The sequence below is a fragment of the Struthio camelus genome, chromosome 4 (genome assembly GCF_040807025.1).
Source record: "Struthio camelus isolate bStrCam1 chromosome 4, bStrCam1.hap1, whole genome shotgun sequence".
In the NCBI taxonomy this organism is placed as follows: Eukaryota; Metazoa; Chordata; class Aves; order Struthioniformes; family Struthionidae; genus Struthio; species Struthio camelus.
In genome coordinates this window covers 35,886,123-35,909,086 of record NC_090945.1, presented here as the reverse complement: position 1 = coordinate 35,909,086, position 22,964 = coordinate 35,886,123, and the positions used below count along the sequence as shown (strand labels likewise).

Sequence of the window (22,964 nt, the reverse complement as noted above, 5' to 3'; positions counted from 1 at the left end):
TTTATAGCAAATTTTAAAAAAATGCTCTCTGAACGTTGGAGTTTGGATACTTGCTAAGATTCCTTCCCCTGATACATAGAGTACCCCTTACATTAAAATGTTTTCAGTGCTTATTACATGTTCACGTTTAGTCCACCAAGTCATTTTCTTTCTCACAACTTTCTGTCCTTTTAACCTCCTGGGCCTACTCTCCTAGTAGCTTGGCTTAGTTTTACAGACACATTTAGCTTCTTGTCTTTCATAGGTTACACAATGTTATGTAAAATCCTGGCTCTTGCCTTCTGTCTAATAGCTTTATCTACCCCCCATCCTCTTTTTCTATCTTGTCTCCTGGCAGAAATACTCAAGTAAGCCCTTCCTCACTTGGAGGGCAGCTCTGCCTTTTTTCCTCTCTTAGGACCTCATTAAGCTGCTCTCTCAATTTTGAGATGTTGCATTGCCCCCCAGCGAGTCCTAGGCCCCTTGTTTCTGCTTCCCCAAAATATCGAGGCCAAATCATGGCATGCTGCAGCCTGACAGCTTTGCGTTGATTTTGGTCTACGCTGTTGAACCTGGCAGAACATCGGCTTTTATTTCATGGAGCATAGCTCTGTGGTAGTAGCTCCTTCTTCCTAAAGAAAGATGCTGCGAGGGTGAATACGTGAGTGGAGCAAGCAGCCCAGCTTTGTGAGTTTCTGGAAATCTTGCTGCAGCCCGCGAGCAGCTTGTGAGAACCTCCGTGCTGTATTCTGCACAATGCCAGCAGATCTCCGGTAGGCATGTATTCCTGTATGTGCGTATATATGCAGTATTTCTTCTCGCAGAATATCAGGCTGCTGTCCTGTTTGGTAGCCTTTTAAAATAGATACATTTGACGCTGCATTTCTCTGATGTCATGAGTTACTCATTGAGATTTCTCAGTATATTTCAAAGGCTGTGTTCAGGTAAAGTGGTGTACAAGAAAATGAGGAGAGGGGAGAGGTTGAGGGAAGTTCTTTTTCATTCACCAAAATCGTGTAAATCAAAAATACATTGAAAAGTCTGCCCTTGCATTGGATCTTGATAGTCTGCTGGAAGTTGTTTATGATCAGTGATCTGCATGTAATGAACTAGGAGGCTGAGTCCGCCTCTCCAAGGTACAGCTGACATGCAGTTGAGCTTAGTGATTTAGTTGTTTTGGTGATTTTTCTCCTTGTAGAGAAACTACAGTGAAATTCACATTCTTAATTTGATCCCTTTACGCCGCATAAAGGAGCTAAAATGGCGTAAAATGATCCTTCCAGCATACAGGTGGAGGAGATAGTAGGGGAAAGGCTGTGAACATAGATGCAGCACAGTGCTTTGTGTGAGGCCGAGTAAAGAAAACATGCTGAAAAACCAAGTTGGAGGTGGGTGTGCCAGAGAAGGGGTAAGGTGCAACCTAGAGACAGTATTACAGTTTGGAAGGCCTCAAGGATTGCCAAATTATGGACCTTTCAGCCCTTGAGCCAGCCCAGATCTGGTAGGAAATATTGTCGCTTAAAGCCATTAGCCACTTATGCCGTCCTCCTTCCCAAGTTGTGAATTTTGCATAGGACCTCTTAGGAGGTGCAACACAGCATCTCAGTCTTAATTGTGGGAACTTGTGCGTGCTGTTGCAGGGGTTTCTGATGCAGTGGAGATCAGCATGAGAAAGGAGGTGGTAATGGAAAGAAGAGATATTAATGAATATTTGACAACAGTAATTTTCTTTTCTCATACATGTCTAATTTTTAGTATTAAAAGCAACTTTTCATAATTAGCTTGAGTATACAGGGTATGTTCATATTATTAAGAGTATGCACTGTAGCTTGTAGTTTCATATGTGACTGATGGTTAGCTTAGTTTTGCCAAGAATTTACATTACTCCAATAAAAAATAGACTTTTATCTGTTTCTAGTCTATACTTGCAGGCAAAACGTGCAAGTATTTTGCTAGGCATTGTGATCAGCAAAGATCTGGAGGAAAACGAAGTTATAAATGCGATTTAGTTTAAATCCTATTTGCAGCATAGTACTCTATAGCTGAGTCACACTGCATAGCGCTGTGCTCTTTGTGCAGTAAATCTAATTTAGCTCTCGCCCTCCAACTCGAAGCAAAGACAAACGCAAAAAACAAACTGCATCAAAGATGCTTATGTGTTTGGTTCATGAGAAAAACATTAAGATGTTATGCAAAAGGGTCATCAGCATAGCTTAGGGCTGCAGTGTGTTGCAAGTTGCTGAAGCCATGGACCTTTCTTTCCGCTTATGCATAGTTAGAGTGATTTATTCCCTCACTTTAAAAAAAGAATCATCAGTTGATACAGAAAAAAATATTGCTTTGGAGAACAAGGTCCTGTCTCCCATGTGCTGGAAAAGAACTTGACTCTTTTGCATCCCTCCCCATCTGCAGGTCAGAATGAAAGGCCCCAGGCTCCTGCTGAGCTGCAAGTTACTGCAGTAGGATGTTTTATAAAGCCCCGAGAGAACATTTTGTAATGTGAAAGTTTGCTATCATCTTCCTACTGTTACTGAAGATATTCATCTCAGTAGTGGAAAACTGGAAATCAGAAAGAGTTTCCATGTTTCCTGCAGTAAATTTTTCACAAACTTTCATTAATCTACTGGGTTTTTTTTTTCTGCCAGGATTTTTGTTTAGCTATACTCTTTCTCAACTTTTAAAAATGTTCTTTCTTTTGTTTACGCTATGAAAGATATGTTTTGATCAGATTGGTTCAGCATGCTAACAGTTTTTTCCAAAAAACAGTGTTTTGAGGTGTGGCAGCATGCCGTGCTTTAAGCACCTTTTACAAAAATGTGTGTAACTCAGTGATATAAAATATACCTTTTCAGGAAGGCTTAACCAAATTAATTGAGCGGTTTTATTGTTTACCTCCTTCTTTTGTTTGTTGAAATATTGTAGTGTTCCACGTGCTCTTATCCCCTAATACTCTTTAGAGAATTATTCATCAAGTCAGCAAATAATTTACCTAATTATGTTCCTTCTCAATTTTTCTGTTTTGATTTTTATGAGAAGCATCAGCAACCTGCAATTTCTCCAAAGCTAAGGTTGCCAAATACTGAATTAATTCATCATCCTTGTTTCTAGGAAGTGCATGTGTGCACACAGACATATTCTTCAGCAAGCAAGTCTCTTAAAAACTTTTTCAGGAATCATAGTTTGTTTGTTGTTTTCTTTTTAAACTCCAGTGCCATATGCTAGACTTAATTATTGGAAGAGATTCAGAGTGAGCAACTGCAGTATGAAGGTATGCTGGCCCATTTTTGGTTTATGCTCTTTTCAAGATTCTGTAATTAATTTTCAGTTAATTATGGACCAGAATGTCTTCAGGAATTGCTAAGTTTCTTCTAGCATGCGTTTTGATCAGATTTGTCAAGTTTCTCACTTCTGCACGAGACATTTTAATCTGACTCCCACCTTGTGCTGCCGTACCCTGGTCCGATATGTCCCCACTGCAGCACTGTGATCCCTGTGGCACCGAGACCCCTCAGCCCAACACCAGCGCTCAGCACGGCTTGTCATGTAACAACCAGCCGCGTCCAGCAAGTCAGCTCGTGGTTTGCAGCAGTGACTGGGATGCTGCACTGCAAGCAGGGTGGTGCAGAGCCTCCTGTTTTAAGTCTTGCTGTGTGCCGTGCTCCAAGCTGAAACCTAGAGAAGTGAAATTTTTTGTGTTTTGTGACTTGAGGGGGCTCCCCCACCCCCTTTCATGGACGTGTTAGTCCTTGCCCGTTTTATGTTACCAAGTGGCCAGGCCTCCCTCCCTGTTCTGCTATGTGATCAGGCTTGTGATGTCTGTCATATGTGCTGTGGGGACAAAAAGTGTCGAGAGGTCTGTGCAGTGTAGGTCTGCAGTCCTTTCCTGCCTGGACTCCAGCATGAAACAGTTCTGCGACTTACCAGTGCTGGTCTCCCACGACAGTAAGAAGCAGCTTACTAAAATACCCTGAAGATATTTAAGAGAAATAAAATAGATTTCACCTTGCAAATTACATAGTTCATGAATCTATCTGCAGAGACTGCCTGTGAAATTTGAGTCTAGGTTTTGCATACATTTACATATGTAAGACACTTCATGCACAAGACACCGTGTGCAATTTGTAGTCTTCAGTTGCAGATATCCTTATTTATCTTTTCTGCGTTAAATATTTCAATAATCTGAGAAATGGATTAAATGAGAGAATCAGTAAAAGGTTATAATATTTCACTGTTTTGTCCTGCTTACCATTTTCATTTAATACTAGTAGGGATTTAAAATTGTGATACTATTTTCAATTATTGCAGCCTATACTTTGTATTATCTCTTTTTTGAGAACTAAGAAAAACTGGAATGTAGCGAAAATACACCCTTTTGCCCTTTTGGTTTTCCTTGAAAAATTTCTACTAACTTGAAGGTTTCATGAATCTAAAATGAAAAAACCTTGTGTTTAAGAAACTGTAAAGCAGTGTTGTGTATGTGTATGCTTAGCCATTATTTTTCATTTAAACTGTAACTGTAGAGTATTTTGAAATGCCAGTTAACTTTAACAGCATTTGTATTTGCATTTGCTATTTAGCATTTTCTTCTTTGGGAATCTAGTCAATTTACTTTTTAACCTGAAAATTCAAAACAGTTTGTATCAGCTCTTCAAAGAGACCCATACACAACAGTGCAGTAAGCGGTGCATGGTTTTTGTAAAGTAAAACCTCCATTTTGAGGGGGATTTTAGCTTTACAATTTATTCGTGATATCTACCACAAATGTCTACAGTATCATTCGTATTGTTTCAAAGCATGTTCTTATGCTTCTAGGTGATACAACTTGAGAAAACATTTATGTTTGATAGAAATCCATCAAATTACAAGATTCTGTTAAAATCTCCACTATTTCTCCTAACAGTGTGTGGTGTATTGAGCCCAAGTCAGTAACGTAACCTTGAAACTTTGCAGTGTGCAACCACACTACCTCGTGCTGAGATTTTGTTAGGGCCTGTGAGTTGTCGTTGGGCTATTACTCATAAAGAGCTATCAGGGGGAAATCCAGATTGCTGCATGGAGTCTGTGTTGGTGACTCTTTAGAAAATTACCTCCTCTCTGTATAAAGGCCAGTGGTGTTTAGGGAGGTGCTATTGCTGCAGACACTTCCCCACTTGGTGAGTGTATAAAAAGAATTCTTCAGTCTCCTTTTCTGGATCTTGTAGGAACAAATTTGTTCAGCAATGAGTTTCACCAGGGTATTTTGTTTACATAGTTAGAAATGTTTTTATTTCTCCTTTGATGTCCATCTTCCTCCATGTTAATAGATACTGCTCTTCCCTGCATGTGACACTTTACTTTTCTTCTGAACCATCCTCAAGAGTAGTGCAGATAACTATCAGAACAGTCAGTTGCCACAACTATTAAAATATTTGAGAATGATGATAAAAATGCATAATTCTGAATAGGGCTGGCAGTGTCAGAGGATAATCTCACTGGCGTTGATTAAATACTAATATTGAAAATCTGTCTTTGTACTTGGTGTTTTGCTGATGATTTTATTTGATTTATGATGTCAGCTTAAGAAGATGCACTGCAGCAATCCAGAAGCTCACAAGTCACATGCAGCAATCCTTGGTCATGCTTATAAGCAGGTTCATGTTCTCAATCCTTCTTTGTTTTTTCAAGTTTTGCTAGTTTCAGCTCTGCCTTCTGATGAGTGCCCAGCTGCCAGCTCTGTTTGTCTTTCCTCCAGGAACAGCCTTTCAGGCTTTTGGCAAGGGTCTCCTGAACTCCAGACTTCCTTGTTTTATCTGCTGGACTCTTCACCATACCATTCATGGCATTACAGTCTTGGTTGCCTACTTCGCAAAGGAGTTGCAGCTTTTCCAGTCTCCTGCTGGGAGTGCGTGTCCCAGCCTGCCTCACGCCACAGCATTCAATTAGTTTTTGTCTGATTTGTACAGACTCAGAGGTTACTCTTTCCTAAGCTGTTCGTGTTATGTACTTGGTGTCTCGCTCTAGTGAAAAACACAAAATTAAGAGAGGTGATCACAGCTTTTTGAGAGGAAGGTCTAGGTCTTCCCTGAAACACTGCAAAAAAATCTTCCACCATTGTGCCGTTGTTATGTGATACCCCTGAGCCGCAGTGACGGCCCTTGCTCGGGCTCCTTCTGCCAGGCATTCACCGGCTGCGTTGCTTGGATCCTGTATTCTCACGAGCTTTTAAACTTTTCCATGTGTTGTTAGGGCTCCAGTTTTCACTTCCAGGATGCTCCTGGGAAAGATAACTGTGGCTCTCAGACTCCTCAGGACCAAAGCTGACGCCTCTTTTCCCCCATACACCAGTGCTCCAGTTTTCTCCATTGTGAGGCACGTAAATTTAACAGCCTATTTTGCTTAGGATTCTGGAATTAATTGCTGGTCACCTTTATGGCACGTAAAGATGCATAAAAGCAAACAAAGCCATACTATCTCTCTTCATTTGCTTTGTCTCATCATGCTGGAGCACTCTCTAGTCTTGCACCAGAATCCTTTGGTGTGTCCAAAATTCTTTTCTTGCAGCTCTTGGTGTCCTTTTTTTTTTTTTTCCTGAATTGTCAAATTTTATGTATCCTTCCACTATGTTCTAAGTCCATTTCCTTTTTACTCTTCCCCATGGTTAAGCAGAAATGCTTGTTATAAAAGCATGCCTCTCTCCCATTACTCTTTCCAGAGCTGCTTGTTCTCCCTGAAGGCCAAGTCCTTGTTCTGCTAGAGCCCTTCTGAAACCTCCCCCTGTGGTTTGTTTTGGTGTGTTTTCATTATTCAGTTCTCTTTTGCTGTGAAAAGCTGTCGAAGCAGGAGGAACTTGTCCTGTTAGCTTCCGCCATGCCATTGCTTCAGAGAGTTTCCACCTGAGTAAGAAAGCATGAAGATTTCATTTGCCATGTCTGACGCAACTTTGGCCAAATTATGGTGGGCTTGCTGTTACAGTGAGCCTGTTACAGCATAATAGCTGTTTTTGTTAAAACCTTCATAAGCTGCATACAAGAGTATTGTGAACCAGTTCAGAAGAGCCTAGAGTAAAGCAATGAGAATGATGAGAAATCTTGAAAATTTGACTGGTGAGCACAGGTTGAATTGGTTTGGATTGAACAACTGAACAACAATTGAATTGGACAGATTGCTTAGCCAAAAAAAGACTAGAGGGAAGGCTTGAAGAGAGAGAGGATACCAGTATCATCAAATACATGAAGTGTTGCTAAAGAGGAAGAGGAAATGATCTGTTTCCCATGTCTCTGAAAGGCAGGACAAGAAGAAATGAGCAGCAAGGAAGATACAAGTGAGGAAACAGAAAAGTATTTATAACCATAAGGCAAGGGAAGCACTAGAATAGATAGTCTGGGGAAGATATGGAGTCTTTGTTATTGGTTCTTTTAAAGATTAGATAAGACAAACATTTGTCTGAAGTGATGTGGATACAGCTGATACTGCTTTGAACAGGAGGATGGATCACATGATTGTCTGGGGTCTCTTCCATGTGACAATTAGTATGAGATAAATGATGATGTTAAGATAGATAACTTGTACAGAAATCAAAAAAATATGAAACTGTTACTTCTACGTGGCAAAAAGCCTTTTTATGTTTTGACATAATTCATTTTAATTGTATGAGCTATTCCATGTCTTTATCCTCTGTGTGTAACATGTTTTTTGAAGACACAATGATGCTAAAACTCTAAAAGTCATGTGCTCTTTCTTCTGACATTATGTTGCTTTTTCGATTGTCAGCTAGTTTGGCATTTTACAGGTTTTAATTTGGCTGCTGAGCTGTGGTTTATTCCAGTAATGTCACAAGGAAAATTTGTTCAATCACAGATTATGCCTTAACACGTCAATCTGTTGCTCTTTTCCTTGTCCTCATGTATGTACTTTGCTTCGGAATTACTTTAATAACTTGCATTTTGTTTTGAATCTTGCTTTTTCTTTTTTTCACCAGTCACAAGTGTATGTCTTCCTATTTTTAGTATCTGTGCTTTGATAGATAAGTGTGAGAAGTGGCAAGAATACCTGGCTCAAAAAGCACACTTTGGAGTTACATGTTAGTAGAAAGAACAATGCAGAGTGGGTTATGAAGGAGATGTTCAGTAAATAATTTAAGACTTTTAGAACTATGCAACAGGCAAGAAAGTAGTGCTTAATAAAGAGGAAGACAAGGTGAAAGAACAATTTGGTGTGTTCCTGCGCTATCCAGTCCCACGCAGCTTCCTGGAAACCGGTGTGGGTGATTTATGTGGTCTGGATGGAGATTTCTATAGTTCTTTACCATCAGTTACCCCTTTTTCCCTCTCCCTCTCCCCCTCCGAATTCATAAAGTTTTCATAAGGGAAGTCTTCCTACCTGGATGCTATCACTGCAGAAGGTGTAAAAGAAGGATGACCTTGTAGAACGTGAGCTTGCAAGACGTATTCACGCAGAACGGACAGCAAGGGGATTTGTCAGTCGGGAATGAGAGAGATACTAATGTCGGACAATTCTTTTGCCTTTAAGACCATGTAGCTGTCGAACTTGAAAGAAAGAGCTGAAAATAGTCTTGTGTGACTGCTGGATCTGCACATGCACCAAGCACTTCTTAGATAGGCTCGTGTCAGTTTTAGTCATTATTGGCATTTTATGCACATCTTCTTCACCATCAACAGAACTCAGAAATGTAATACGGTCGATTGGGAAGCAGTATTCAGTCTCATGATTCAGATCATGCGTACAGGTAATATTGCAAAGTTACATTTTCTCTGGAAAGGTGGTTAATATCCCAAGTTAGTACATATAGGATATTTTTCTACTGTTCAGGGTGATTTATTAAAGCAGGAGAGTAATATGGTTTTATATATTTTTTTATGTGTATATATATATATATATACACACAAATATATAAAATGAATAATCAGGAACTGGATGATGAAAAATATGGCTGATAAGACTGTGGGAGATAAACAGCCAGCTTGTATTTCACAGATAGCGTTGCTGTTCTGGGAAGGAGAGTAGATGATTTCTAGAAAATGAGACAGACCAGAAGCAGCAGAATGTGTTAGAATTAAGGTCATTTGGGAGAAATCTGAGATGAGGAAAACTGGGGATATGGAAGTCGTGCAGGTGAGGAGATGAAGTATGTCAAAAGTTTTGTCACTTGTGAAAAATAACAATGGTGATGTGATGCATTACAATGTAACCAGAAAGACCACAATGGGAAGTGCAGCACTTACCAAGCTGAGTTCTAGTAATAGTAGTATAAGAACAAAAATTAAGATTTTAAAGCATGACACACTCTTTAGCTTGGAGTGGAAGCATGAGCTCCCAAGACATGGCGTGAGAGGTGTTGCAGAAGTATTTGTTTATTGATGCTTTTGAAATATTCTGAAAAGGTTGTTGAGTAGCTATGCCTCCAATGTAAAAAAAAGAGGATATTTGACACGCAGTAAATGTCTCCATACTGTCTCAGAGGCAATGGAGATGGCTTAGTTTAGTGATCAGAGTAGAGGATGCGTAAATCACAAAACACACTTAGCACTGGATATCAACCCAAATAAAAAGAGGGAGAGAAGACTTGGACGAGGAGCATCTGCAGAATGTTGGACGAGAATGGGTGTCTTGGGAGGGAGGATGTCGCCTGGCATGAAGCAGAAACCAGTGATTGTAGCCAAGAGCATTCAGTCTGATATCACAGAGGAAGAAGTAGTAAAACCTGTCCTCCAAAGTTACCCTAACTTTGTTTTACCCAAATATTAACAATAATTTCTCAAGCTGCTATTGTTTCATTGCCGCAGGACTCTTAGAGCTGTAGGTGACAAATACTGGAGCTGTAGGTGACCAGTTCTTTGCATTCTTCATTGGTGGTTTGCTGTTAGTCTTTTTAAGTCTGTTTGATGAATAGTCAAAGCTAGTAATGCATTTAGTAGACAACACTTAGCTCCAAAATCATTGAATTTGCTGTACATTTGGAGAATGAATAAATAATCAGTAAAATGAGAGTTATGGGAGCATCTGAAAAGGAGTGATTAAGATTGGCTTTCATCAAAATTATAATTTTCTTTTGTGAGTTTTTTTAAGGCTTTGTTTGTTGGATGATTTAAATATTTAGAAAATACATTTCTTTTGAAATTAATGAAGAAGCACAAGAGGGAGTTTTATACACCAAAAATGTTAGCTGTGAGACTGTATTATGTCAGTTTGGGATTTTATATAAAATATATGTGGGGAAATTTTTCATACTTTAGCCATTTCTCATTAAAAAGCTTTATCAAAAACAGCTTGATTTGATTTTAACAGGAAACCACTAATTGGCATTTGGAAAAAGTTGTTCCCACACGGGGAGGAGTACCCCTATGAAACTGTTATTTTTCAATTAATTATCACTTTGAGAATTGCTGAGAAACAAGCAAATGTGTTAGACATTTTCCCTGACAACCTAAATATTCCTGTAAAATACACTTTGGAACTCAGCTTTCTTTTGTCACTTTTATCCGTTACCTCTTTACAAATGTGTAGGCTGAAGCTCAGCATGGCTATAAAAGAGATTATTTCCTTCTGTCTCTTTTCCAAACCCTCCTCAGTTCCTTCCCTTCTTGATCATTGTGGACTACATCATTGCCTGTTCATCAGATGGGTATGTAGCTTGAGCCTCAGCTTTGAGTAGGCCACAAAATGTAAAAGGTTTGACCTGGACTTTCACCTTACTTTTTCTAAAATACAACTAAGATGGCTTCTGTGTAGTCTTTGCAAGGTTGCTTCTTTTACAAGTGCTGCGAAGGCATCTTTATGCCATTGCTGCAAGCAGATTGTTGTGGTTCTGGATGCACAATCCTGAACACTGTATACGGAAGCCATTGCAGGGGAACATGAATCTGTTCCAGAGGATGTGTGCAGGTGCTGTTATGAGGTGCCTGTAGGTATTTCTATTTCACTGCTCAGTTTATCCAGCCGTATCTATAGTAAGAAGGAAATGCAGAATTCTTATTAAAGTGTGATAAAAAATTCTCATTAAATGGGTGCATAATTTTTGAAATAGTGCTTTCAAAAAGTAACTCTGAGTGCTTTGCTTTCACACTGGAATGGCATCTGAAGTAGGGTGCTGTTGAGGGTCAATTCTGGGTCTACAATTTCACTAATTACTTGGATAACAAGATAGAGAGTAGATATATAAACCTACAGATTTGGAAGTGCTCCTAAGGATTTTTGAGGGCAGAATCAAAATTCAGAAGCATCTTCAATTTTAATGTCTGAGACCAACACGGTAACATTTTCAGTAAACTGCAAAGGTTACATTTAGAAAGGAGATTTCAGGTGTGCAAGTACAAAATACCTGAGAGTAGCTGTTCAGAGAACTGCAGAGAAGAAAGAGGCGTGATTGCATAATGGATTATGTTAAATATGTGTCAGCAATCTAAAAATGTTGCAAAAGTAGGCAAGTCTCTTTTGGTACTAAGTCATTATTGTGCTCTAGTCAGAGCTGGCAAGCGCTGGCCTGATGACCGTGTCCGATTTTGAGTGCTCCCTGTCATGGTCATGGAGCTGGGGAACCTTATTAATTTGTCACACATGTTCCTGTGCTGGTTGGTAGGATTAGCGATGCTTGTCTCGTTCCTGATGGACACGTACCTCATCTGTTCTTGAAGATCTTTGATGCTGAAATCTGTGCTGTTTCCCCTGATAATTTGTTACAGTTTTTACAGTTTTTCACTGACCTTTACATTTAGAAGGGTTTTCCTAACATCTAAACTGAACTTTCCTTCTGAAATTTCATGCCATGTGCCTTAAGGAAGGTGTATATAGAGTAGAAGCAGCCCAAGAAGAGTAAGGATGACAAGCTTAGGAAAAAACATAATTAAGGAAGAGTAGAAGAAACTGAATGTGTGTTAGTATAGAAGAGGGAAAGATATTAAGGACGTGATACCAGTCTTCCAATACATTAAGTGGTGTAAAAGAGGGGATAGCAATGATAAGTTGTTTTTCATGGCCACTGGCAGAAGGATGATGAGAAATCATGAAATCGGCAATCAGAAAAAAATAATGTAATGTAGGGGATATTAGGGAAAAACTGAGTGATTGAGTATAGGAGAAAGATGAGGGGTATTGCAGAGTTCCCTTTGTTGAAGATTAATAACGGAGTGGGGTGGTCAAAGCATAGCTGAAGCTGCCTAAAGCGAGAAGGTACATTGCTCCACATATGTGGTCTCTCTGCTCTACAAAGCTTTACTGGAGCAGCATGACACTACACTCTGTATGAGAACCCGTTCCAAGCAAAACAAAATGCACGCGTTTTGGAAATTGTCATATAGGCAAAGTAACAAACAATAAGTAAAGTCAGTTTTAATGTTTAAATCAAACCAGAATCAAGACCTAAAATATGTTAAATAAATGCAGTGAAAAAGGAGTAAATAACGTAGATTAAAATATGTTTTAGGAACTTTTTCCTTCTTCTGTTCTGTATCCCCCTTGTTGGTATACTGAATGTGAATTGGCAGCAAGAATTACATTTATAGATGTACTTGGATCTTTACAGAGTCTGGCCAAAGGCAAATAAAATGTGACATATCCATAGATCAAACGTTTATTCCTTGTCTTCAAATTGTTCAGTCCTGTCAGATTGAAGTGCTACTTAGTAAGCAGTTGTGAACGATGCTGGAAGTGCCAAATTATGCCATTATTGCAGTTATGCCTACCATTTTATTTTATTGACTTCAGTCTTTGGCTTTGATCTTTTTCTCCAATGAAAGCTATGTTATGTTTGCTTCTGCTGGTGTAGGGTGAGAAAGTTTTCATTACTTTGTTAATTAAACTAAAAATTCTACCTGTATACTGATTCCTCAGACTTGCAGCAGTGGTATCGTTTTCTGCTTTCTGCTTCCTCTGAGTTCAAACTGTCAGAAACAGTTTTTAAAATTCATTTAACTGGGCATGCCCTTTATTTTCTCTCCCGCCACCACAGGCCCCGAGGGTTGGGCAGCTGCAGCCTCCTTTCTTTGTATATTTAGATAAACTACTTGGTCTCTTCAGCATATCCCAAATGCCATAGCAGAAACCACTTTTGAAGGGCCACTGCTTTGGTAGTGTGCGCTGCATGACAAAGTTAAGGAATGTTGCACTACCCTTTTAAGTCCATGTTAACTTGTCCTCTGTCTACCTCTGTTGCTGCCTTTTGTTGCTTTCTCACCCTGTTCTGTCTAGTCAAACTGGGGACAACCAGGTCTTGTGCGCATCTCTCCCAGCTCTGCACCCGAGTGTTCCTTCTCACCCTTGGGACGACGTCCCAACGTCCGGTTTAGAGAGATTCTTCATCTTCTGCAGCTACCCGCTGCGGGTAATCAGTTTAAAGAAGCTTTAAGATTCTGTCTTTGTTGTTCCCTCCTGCATTTCCTGAAGGATAAAAGGTGCATGCAGGAATGCACTTTGTAGAATTAATGGGATGGCTTTTAAGATTTTGTTTACGTTATTGCTTTTCACTTTATCCCATGAATTGGTTATGCGTGTGTGTATATATGTATAACGTGTCTCTAATAATATCTAGAAATTTCACAGTGAAATCTCATGCCCCTTGTGCTAGACACTTAAGTGGAAAAAAAAATGTCCGTACCAAGATAGCTCAAAATGTTCATATATGTCAAGATACAACAGGTTTGGGGGAGGGAAGTAGGCTATTTGTGGTAGCAGTAAAATAGCTAATGAGAACAGACGTCAGCTCGCTGAAGTAAGTGAAGCAAACATGATGAAAGAATTCAAAGAAGGATGAATTGGGATATTGATGGAGCCCTTATTTGTACAAAAGTGGAAGCAAGCAAGAAAGTGTGTATGTTTGGTGAGGGCTTAGAGGAAGGTATATGCAAAGGCTGCTAAGGCTGCATCAAGAGGAGAGTCAGCTTGATCTTTGGTACCTGTCACGCGCTGAGCAACGTTGGTAACTTTTGGAGGGAAGAAGCAAGTAGCAGTGGAGGGGTGTGCAGGAAAACTGTGAAACATTTTGGGTGGATTTGAAGGGAAAACATAACAGTTGTCAGGGCTGGAAAGGAGATGGTGGTTGTAGCTGAGGTGCAAAGCCTGAGCAGCAAACTTGAGGAGCAGGCTAGGTAGAGGAGCTGAAGTATCTGCAGCGTAGGTACTGCAAGCAAGGCGTGCGGAGTGAGCTGAGTCAAAGGCAGTCACCTGGACCCAAGTGAGGAGGAGGATTTCGATATTTAAAGTAGATAGAAAAATGTTTCTATACTATCCTCAAACTGCCTAGATCACCAGTGGTTTTATGCAAGTGAAAAATTCTTTGAAATAGTCTTAAATAAAGTTGTAACAGGGAAAACAGCAATCTCTTACATTGTTTGAAATGCATATAACTAACCTTTTTCCATTTGTCTTTTACATGTACTTAGTATAATTTCCATTTTTTCTTCTTCTCTTTTACCTGCAATTAGTCCATTTCTTTTATCTTTTGTATTGCTTTCTTTTTCTGTCTGCTGTTTTTGTTACTTTTTTCTTTCAACAGCTACCTTCTTTGTAGTTCATTCTCTGCCTTTTATTCTGTGCTCTGTGATTTGTCTCTCTTGATTTTCCCCTTTCCTTCCACTCTGTTCTCTCCTTTCTGCCGTAGATAACCTATGTTTTTATAATGTGCTGATTGACTCATATGCTCTGCAGCATGGATGAAATTAAGATCCGTTTGGTCAGCTTGATGGTATTCTGGCAGAGCTTTGTAAATAATAAAACTCTGACTTAGTCTTCTATATCAAGTCTTTAGCTATGCAAATAATAATTAGTATTTGATAGGCAGCAGTCAAGCTGTTCTGTAAATATCATCTTAACAAATATCTGATTCTGAGAGATTATCAATTGCAAGTCTTGTAATTCACATATGATTACAGATAATTTTCTAAACTTTTTATTTCCTGTTGGAGTATAGGAAGCTTCTGTGAATTTACAGAGTATTTTAGATTCTTCAGTTGGTAAATTTGAATATTAATACAAGTCTGCCAGCAAGATATTACTGTGTTATAAAACTACTGTGTTACTCACAGTATTTGTGTTCTGTTCTTTGGCATTTTTGGATCTCATTTCTTTAACAATAATGCTGGTGAGAATTATTAATATAGAGCCTACGATAAATAGTTATCACATTTGTGCCTGGGTCCGTAACTTAATTCCTGTATGTTTCCCGGTGATAGAGGGAACATGGATTTCTTCCCTCCAGGTATGTATAGCATGTGCAAGTTTACTGTGGTATTTTTAAAAACAGCCTATAGTAGCTTACCTAGTACCTACCCCAAAACTTCAAACTTGACCCCTAAAAATCAGGAATGCCATAGATTTGTAACTGATGTTTGTATTAATTTGTATTCAGAAAATAATTTACAATAGGGGGCCAGTTAATGCATCCAGTTAAAGTCCTGTTATTTAGCATGCAGCAGTATAAGCTGCTGCCTATCACTAGAAGCCTACTGACTGTTTTACAGACTGTACAAAAACTCTAGATCCTGAAATCGTGCAACTCACTTTTTTGGCTTTATGGCAGTAGTCTAACTGATGAAGGGTCAATACTACAGAACCAGTTGTCCAAATCTGAATTCACCCCAGTTTCCTGCCAGTAGCTTTTTTCAGATGGTTAATTCCAGCCTTTTTGCTACATCATAAGGCTGAGACTGTAGTAAGGGGGAAAGAAAATTACCTTACTATTTTAACAGTGCTTAAGACTGTGTTAAAGTGATTTTAATACAGCAGCTCAGTCTGCCTCAGGGCCTCTGCAGGAATTCCGTTGTTTCTTTCTAGGTAGAGGGGGTTAATGTGAAGGGTGATAAACGAACACGCTCCTGTTTTCAGGTTGCTGTCATTGAGGTCTTCCAAGTAGTTGGAACAAGATGTGGTTTTGCAGAATTTGCAGGCTTTTCTTTGAACGTGTTGGACACAGGCCTACTCGTATAAAATCCAGGTAAAAGTTTGCCTATCCCTTCCAGGGGAGTAGGGGCTGCTATTTTTAGTCAGACTTGTAGCTTATTATGCTATATGCTATTAGTACACTCCGTTATACCCTAATTTATTGTTAGTGCTACAGAGAACATCTGTTGCATGTACTTTTTTGAAGTCCGACTGTACGTTACTTTTCAGATACTTCACCTAATTTCTTTCTTTATGAGTGTATGGTGTACAAGACCTTCTAAAATGCTTATTCAAAAAAAATCTGTCGTATATTTAAGGTGTTTAACCTGAGGTGTATTTGCAGTGTGTCTTTCACTGGTGTTTGTTTTTCTTTAACTGTTACTCTATCACAGATGATTTCAAAGAACAGGGATTTCGGTACTGTATCCTGGCTCTAATAACAGTGAACACCAGGTGCAAGAAACCCTGCAGTTAGAGATAATATGCAATCTCTGGCTGTGCTGCCATCTCAGCCAAAGGCTTGTCCTTACCCCAAATACTCAACAGGCTTAAGCTGTGCAATATGAAATTTTATATTTCTTCCAGAACACGTTTTCACAGCCTCTCAGAAGTTTGCATATTTCAGTTATCCCCAGCTTGTCCCCGGTGATGAACTGTTTAACATGGAAAAGGAGAATAATTTTTCTGAAATTCTAAATGCTGAGCGCTAATGGCAAATCTTGGCGCAGCTGTGGCCGCATCCGAACGCGGAGACCTCCAGGCAGCTGCAGGGCCTGGACGCTGGGCTGTGTGCTGGGCAGGGGGGAGCTCAGCGCGCCCCTGTACTGGCAGGCGCGGGCCAGCAGTGCGAGGCGTCCCATGGCTTGGATGTTCCCCTTGTGACTTTTTAGAAGTTTCCAACGTCAGACGCGGGAGTCCTGGTGTATGGGTTTTTTCACCTCTGATACCGGGGTGGGGGGGGAACTTGTTAGTTTTAGCGCTGGTATTCCAATTAGAGAGGAGATGTGAAAAACACCTTCAAAAGGTGAACTCAAGAGTACTTACTTCTCAGAGTTTGAATTTAATCTTTAGTTGTTAGTTTCTGTGGGAGCTACCAAACCAGTTGAGCTAGAGCATTTGGCATGAAGCCAAATGAAAAATACAGTTTTCTTCACTGTAAACATGACTGTCAGGCTGTAATGTTTTTCTCAGCTTCATTTTGAAGGCATTGTAATGGAAGAAAATGAAACTAAAACACATTTTTATGCCAGTATTATACATGAAAGAATGCTATTTCTTTTGATGAAAAACTCGTAGAGAATGGAACATAGGAAATTATGTCTTAATAATATGTAATCAGTTATCTGTGTTGCTAGATACTTGATGGAGTTGTTATTAAACCAATACGGTTCTTATTCTGGTATGGTTATGGTGAGAATACTTTTGGGGAGGGACCCTCTGTAAACATGAAAGATATGTAAAGTTCTTTATTTTTAGTCCTGTTTTGATAACACAAAAAATAGGGCCTGATAAAACTTAATGAGTAATAACAGCAAACATTAATCTCTATCTACTCCTTCAGGCTTTATTTTTAAACTCTTCTCAGTGGCCAACAGCTCTGTTCACTTACAAAGTATTTTGCTGAACTTGGCCATCCTAGCTTTGCTTTTGGGATTTATTTTGTTGAAAAATGTGTAAGTTCAGCTTTACCCTTCTAAGATAAATGCAAACTATACTTAATACTCACAGTGATTTCCCAGTATGTAGTCCTGTAAGTAGAACTGCAGAAAATGCAGAACAACAGCATTTTCACTTACTTTTCAGAATTAAATGCAAGAGTTGTCTGCCTTGCCCGTTTGTAACTGCCTCTGTTTTATTTTGCAGCATGAGGAAAGCTTGTTTAACAAAATGTCTGATCAGGGGCTGCTTTGTAAAATGGCTTATTGGTTGCTAAGAACAGAAATTGCATCTTGAAGAATGGATGTCAGTGTCCATGTAACTCAGTGCACTAGAGGATGAAAAATCCTTCAGTTGTGCTTCCTTGTGGAAGGAGCAGGCCGGATTGTTTGAATGAGCTTCCTTAAGAGTTTCATGATAGAATAGTAAGAAATAGGAAGGGACTTTGAAGGGTCTTCTAATCTGTCCTGTCTCTTGAGACAAAATCAGCTGTAGCAAACCCTTTCCTGACAGATATCTATCTCACTTCTTCCGTATAACCTCCAGTGATGGTGATTCTAGTGTCTTGCTAATGTAATCTGTTCTAATGCTTTGCTTTCAGATAGTTAGGAAGTTTTGGAGAAAGTATGTGGATGAATGATTAATAGAATTTTGAACTGAGTTTGAAAAGTACTGGCACACTTTTATTTGCATGTTTAATTCTTTTTATTAAAAAATTCAGCCTGCCTCAATTGGTCTGGCTGTTCACAAGCACAGAGAAATTATGAAATTGTTGAAAGCACAAATATATATTGTAAACAAGTTAACAAAATGGTGTCCGGCTCTTTGAAAGAGCAGAAGTTAGAAAAGTTGCACAGTGTTCTCTCAAGTACTCTGTAGATCTCCTAAGCTAGAGGGATGCTGAAATGGGCAAGGAAGGTCCTGCTCTCATTGTATCCGTCCAGTTGCATGGATGGGAATGACACTGAACTGATGTTCACATTTGCGCTTACTGGGTGCGGTACTCGCCACTAATAAACAAGATCCGGAGGGTGCTCAGTCAAAGAGCTGTTGTTGAAAGACTATCACCTTTGAAACCTTCATTACTACTACTACTACAATTCATTACTACTGCAGTGAGTGTTTACGTGAGATATTACTATTTTATGGTAAAACATTACTATTTTATACAGCAATCTCATGGGTTTTCTCTGATAAATAAGCTTTTATTGGAACTTGGAGTGAGCCAGCTCCTCAGAGTTCAAGGTACTGTCAATAATAAGGAAGCGTTCAAAACAACAGCCTATTGTTGTGCTCAGGCGTGTATTGTCCTCAACACTGTGTATCTGTATCCTGCCTTAAAGACTTTGCAGTCTCAATAGCAGCCAGTGGGTGTGGGCAGGCAGGCCGGCAATGTCAAGGAAACTGTGAAACACTAATGGTTGCTTGGTAAGCAGTGATCTTAGAACAGCAGCAGCTTCACTGTTGATGAGGTTTTTCTAAAAATATAGGTTTTAAGGAGTTTGAGGAAGAAAATCAAGTAGTAGTGTGGATCTTTACGGGGGTTTTTCAAAGCCATAGTAAGAGAAATAGTAACAAGCATGAAATGCTTGTTTTGAAAACTTACCAGGAGGTACTGGCATGGTGTGCTGAGCTGACGTGGAAGTCAGTTTGATAACAGAGAAGAGAGAGGAGGTGAGATGGAGGTTGGCCAGAAAGGATCTTGATATGCAGAAAAGGCTCTTTCATTTAGGAGACAGGAAATAAAGGAAGAGGGGAATTGATGAAGGGAAAAGCTAGAGAAGATGGACTTGGGACAAGGGATGGACTAAGAGGGATGTTTGCAGTAGTATTCTCAGAAGGAGGAAGATAAGCTTGTGTTTATTGATGCCTGTAAAAGACATGTTGCAATAATCAAGAGATTGGAAGATAAAAGTCCAGACAAGAGTTTTAGCAGGGTGTAGATAGATAACAAAGTATATATTTGAGAGCAGTTATTCTGAAAGAGCTGGCAACATTAAAATGTAGTTCATTATTTGTGGATTTTAAAGATTGTTTTACTTACCTTTTCTATGGTTGCAGTGCATTCTCTTTTTTAAAATATGCTCAGTACCTTGATGCAACCCATCTGAATGTTTGGTGGAATATAGGGAAAGTGTGCAGCTAACCGGTGCCTTTTACAAGTTATTTAATAAGAGGGTGTTATTTTGTCTCTAGTTCCTGCTGTGTTTACCACGGAACTGATATATTTGGCCTGTGCTGGTTAGGAGACAAATTACACGATCATAGTGAGCCCTTGGGGCCCTAAGACCCCTCCTGAGCCTGTGACAGGAATAGTCTGTGTTAGGGAACTGAGCACTTTCCCTTCCAGTGAGCTGTGGGCCTAGAAAACTTGCCAACGTTGGAAGGGGTCCTTGTGCCAGCCTCGGGTAATTCCCCTACAGGGACCTTAGATCCTGGGGTGACCTGAATTGCAGATAGAAACCCATGATACCGAAGGGGTAAATGGAACAGGATAGATGACACAGAGCAAGCTGCACTGCCTTTTTTGGTTATATTATACACTAAATGGGAGAGAAGCATTGTGCTAAAATATATTTTTACCAAGACAAAAGTTCAACCTAAAATTAAATACAAAATATAAAATGAATGAATAGTTTATTTCTCCGCCTATTCAAATCAGTGGGAAATACTTCTTAGACTTCAAAAATTTGGAATATTCAATGAGCTGTTGTTGAGAAAGGGGGAAACAGTCTGACTATGGTATCGGGCTTTTTATTTGTTTTATTTAATTGTCCTGTTCTTTATTTCCCATTCTTTTCTCACACTGCAAGAGATTTTTGCTGGGGCAGAAGCAGGGCTTTTTGCCTGCTTCCATATCTGTGCTTCATGGCAGTCTTGGGAAGGGAACCCACAGAGGACGGCTGGCATCTCTGTAAAAAGGGGATGCATACTGGTATTGCTATCTTCAAAGAAAACAGAGTAAGAAAAGTAGGGAGGGTAGCATTAAAACAAAACAAAAAAAAAGGTGGCGGCAAATCATTAGAGAAACGTTGATAGCAGTGAGAGAGGTGTCACACAAGGCTCAATATTTTTTGTTTTACTTGGTAAATATTCATAGAGTTACTTCAAAACTAGCCAAGAGAAAGGACGAAGCTGTTCAGGAGGTATCAAAGCAGCAAAAACAAAGGGTTCTGACTAGATTAGACTATTCAGAGCGGATCGACTACGTTTGGAGTTGAGACGCAGCCGGGGTGTGCACTAGGACTCAGAAGCTTAGGAAGGGTCCAGGTCTGCTAATTTTAGGCATTGCCAGCCAGATTTCTTTTGATTACCAAATGCAGGGGAGAACATGAATTACAGACTTGTAGGTGATAAATGATATATGTAAGCTACAAAACAAATAAACTTCTGAAATGTTTAGTCAGCACTGACCACAGTAATTAGGAAGCTGTGTGCATGTCTATATAGAGACAGATAGAAATGCAGGTAACTGGCGTTTTTTCCCTCTTCACATACAGTAAAGCAACAAAAACAAGCTTGTGTGTTTCTTTTGATCCTTTTTCCAGTGTAAGAGTGCTGCAGCAGAGACGTATTTATTAAGATCCTGGTGATTTCTGCATCCATTTCACCTGAGAAGTTTAAGATGGTACTTCTGTTTTGATTTTCCAAAAGCCAGGATTACACCAGCCAGGGTTTCTAGCTTACTTGGGTTTTGTTTTTTTTGTTCCACTTGTCTTTGCAGCCCGGAAGTCCAAAAAGTTGGGGAAATTGAAAGGGATGCATGACGAACAGCCGCAGCAACGACAACAACCACCACCCCAAAGCCCAGAGGAAGGGACGACATACATTGCTCCAGTAACTGAGCCATCTGTAAACACAGCACTTGTTCCTCACATGTCTGCTATTTCACCAGCACTTACTCCCTCTCCTGTTAAGATTCTTGAAAGCATTGAACCAGAGATTGTGTATGCAGGCTATGATAGTTCAAAACCAGATACAGCAGAGTACCTGCTTTCTACTTTAAACCGCCTGGCTGGCAAGCAGATGATTCAGGTGGTAAAGTGGGCAAAGATACTTCCAGGTAGGATTGCGATTCATTTGCTGAAGTTTCTTTTCAGTTTTTCTTTTAGTGTAATGTACTATTTGCCTGACAAATTTCATCTTTAATCTGTGGGTTGTGTTGAAAACCCACATATGGAGAGTAAGACGGACATCTAATAGAAGAGTATTGTATTTGTGATCAACTTAATGTTCGTTGCATATATTTGTGGTTAATATTTAAATAGTTTTAACTTTAAATAATAGCCCCTTATGAAGAAAACATGTTATATCACTGGAATGAAAAATTAGGGGTTTAGTTTTTCAGAAATACACTTTGTGTAAAGCGTTGCTCTTGTTCTTTAATACCGGAATAAACACTAAGTAATGCATTTTGTGCTGGTTCGGCCAACCCTTGTGTAGAGCACAAGGAAGTTCATGTGTATTTTCTGGTTTGTTCTCTAGGATTTAGAAACCTGCCTCTCGAGGACCAAATTACTCTAATTCAGTATTCATGGATGTGTCTGTCATCGTTTGCCTTGAGTTGGAGATCGTACAAACATACAAACAGCCAGTTCCTCTATTTTGCTCCAGACCTGATCTTCGATGAGTAAGTATTCCTTAATGGTCCTATCTAGTACAAGCTGGGAGGAGTATTCTGTCTTCATTTGATTTTCAAGTGTATCCACAGTGTAAGAAAATGTCATCTAATCCCAGCTTTAAAAGAAGCTAAAAATTTTTTTCATTGACTCGATTTTCAGTTGGCATAACTTTGCTACCACCATCTACTTTTCCTTATATATGTAGAAGTGTTCACAAACTACAACATGCTGCTGGTTCAAAATATGACTGGTACACAACCAAGATTTATAAGAAAAAAAAAAAATTTGGTATCCACTGGAGCTTGGAAGAATATTTAACTTCTAGGAATTGTGAATGTTTAAATTGCCAGGTTTTTCTCAAAAGAGTCATATAATGGTGCTTTTGTTAACAATATACAGCTGTTCAATGTGTTTTCTTGACAGTTTTAATTACCCATCTTTGCAGTCATGAAAGAAGCCAAAATGTTTTTTCAGTAATGAAACGTAACTTCTTTTATGATACATTCAGAGAAAAAAAAGGATCAACCAATAAACCATTTCTTCTGACTATACATGTTCCTTCATATTTTAAGTTCGTGTTTTAGTGCTGTGCCTTTGATGAGTTTAATTTAATTTGTGTTCCATTCGTCTAGTGTTTATTCCAAAACACTGAAGTCAGAACATAAATAAATACACAGGCAGTCAAACTGGGGTCACGTCATATGTGCATCCCAGAAGGTATTTTTTTCTAGAGGTAAAAATGAGACATAATCAATAGGACATGAGTGTTTATGAAAAACAGACAGGAAAAGAAAGAACAAAAAATAATTTACCACTCAGTCTGCTGAAGCATTCTGG

At 39.3% G+C, this 22,964-nt stretch overlaps 1 protein-coding gene across 8 annotated transcripts in view; it reads left to right on the top strand.

The window, feature by feature from the left end:
* Nucleotides 1–22,964, top strand: part of NR3C2 (nuclear receptor subfamily 3 group C member 2) — a 225,010-nt gene that overhangs the window by 164,562 nt on the left and 37,484 nt on the right. For all 8 annotated transcript variants that reach the window (XM_068942249.1, XM_068942248.1, XM_068942250.1 and 5 more), the window contains 2 exons: nucleotides 21,230–21,568; nucleotides 21,991–22,135. In XM_068942249.1, the coding sequence (XP_068798350.1) occupies nucleotides 21,230–21,568; nucleotides 21,991–22,135 (484 nt within the window). The remainder of the gene's footprint in view (nucleotides 1–21,229; nucleotides 21,569–21,990; nucleotides 22,136–22,964) is intronic.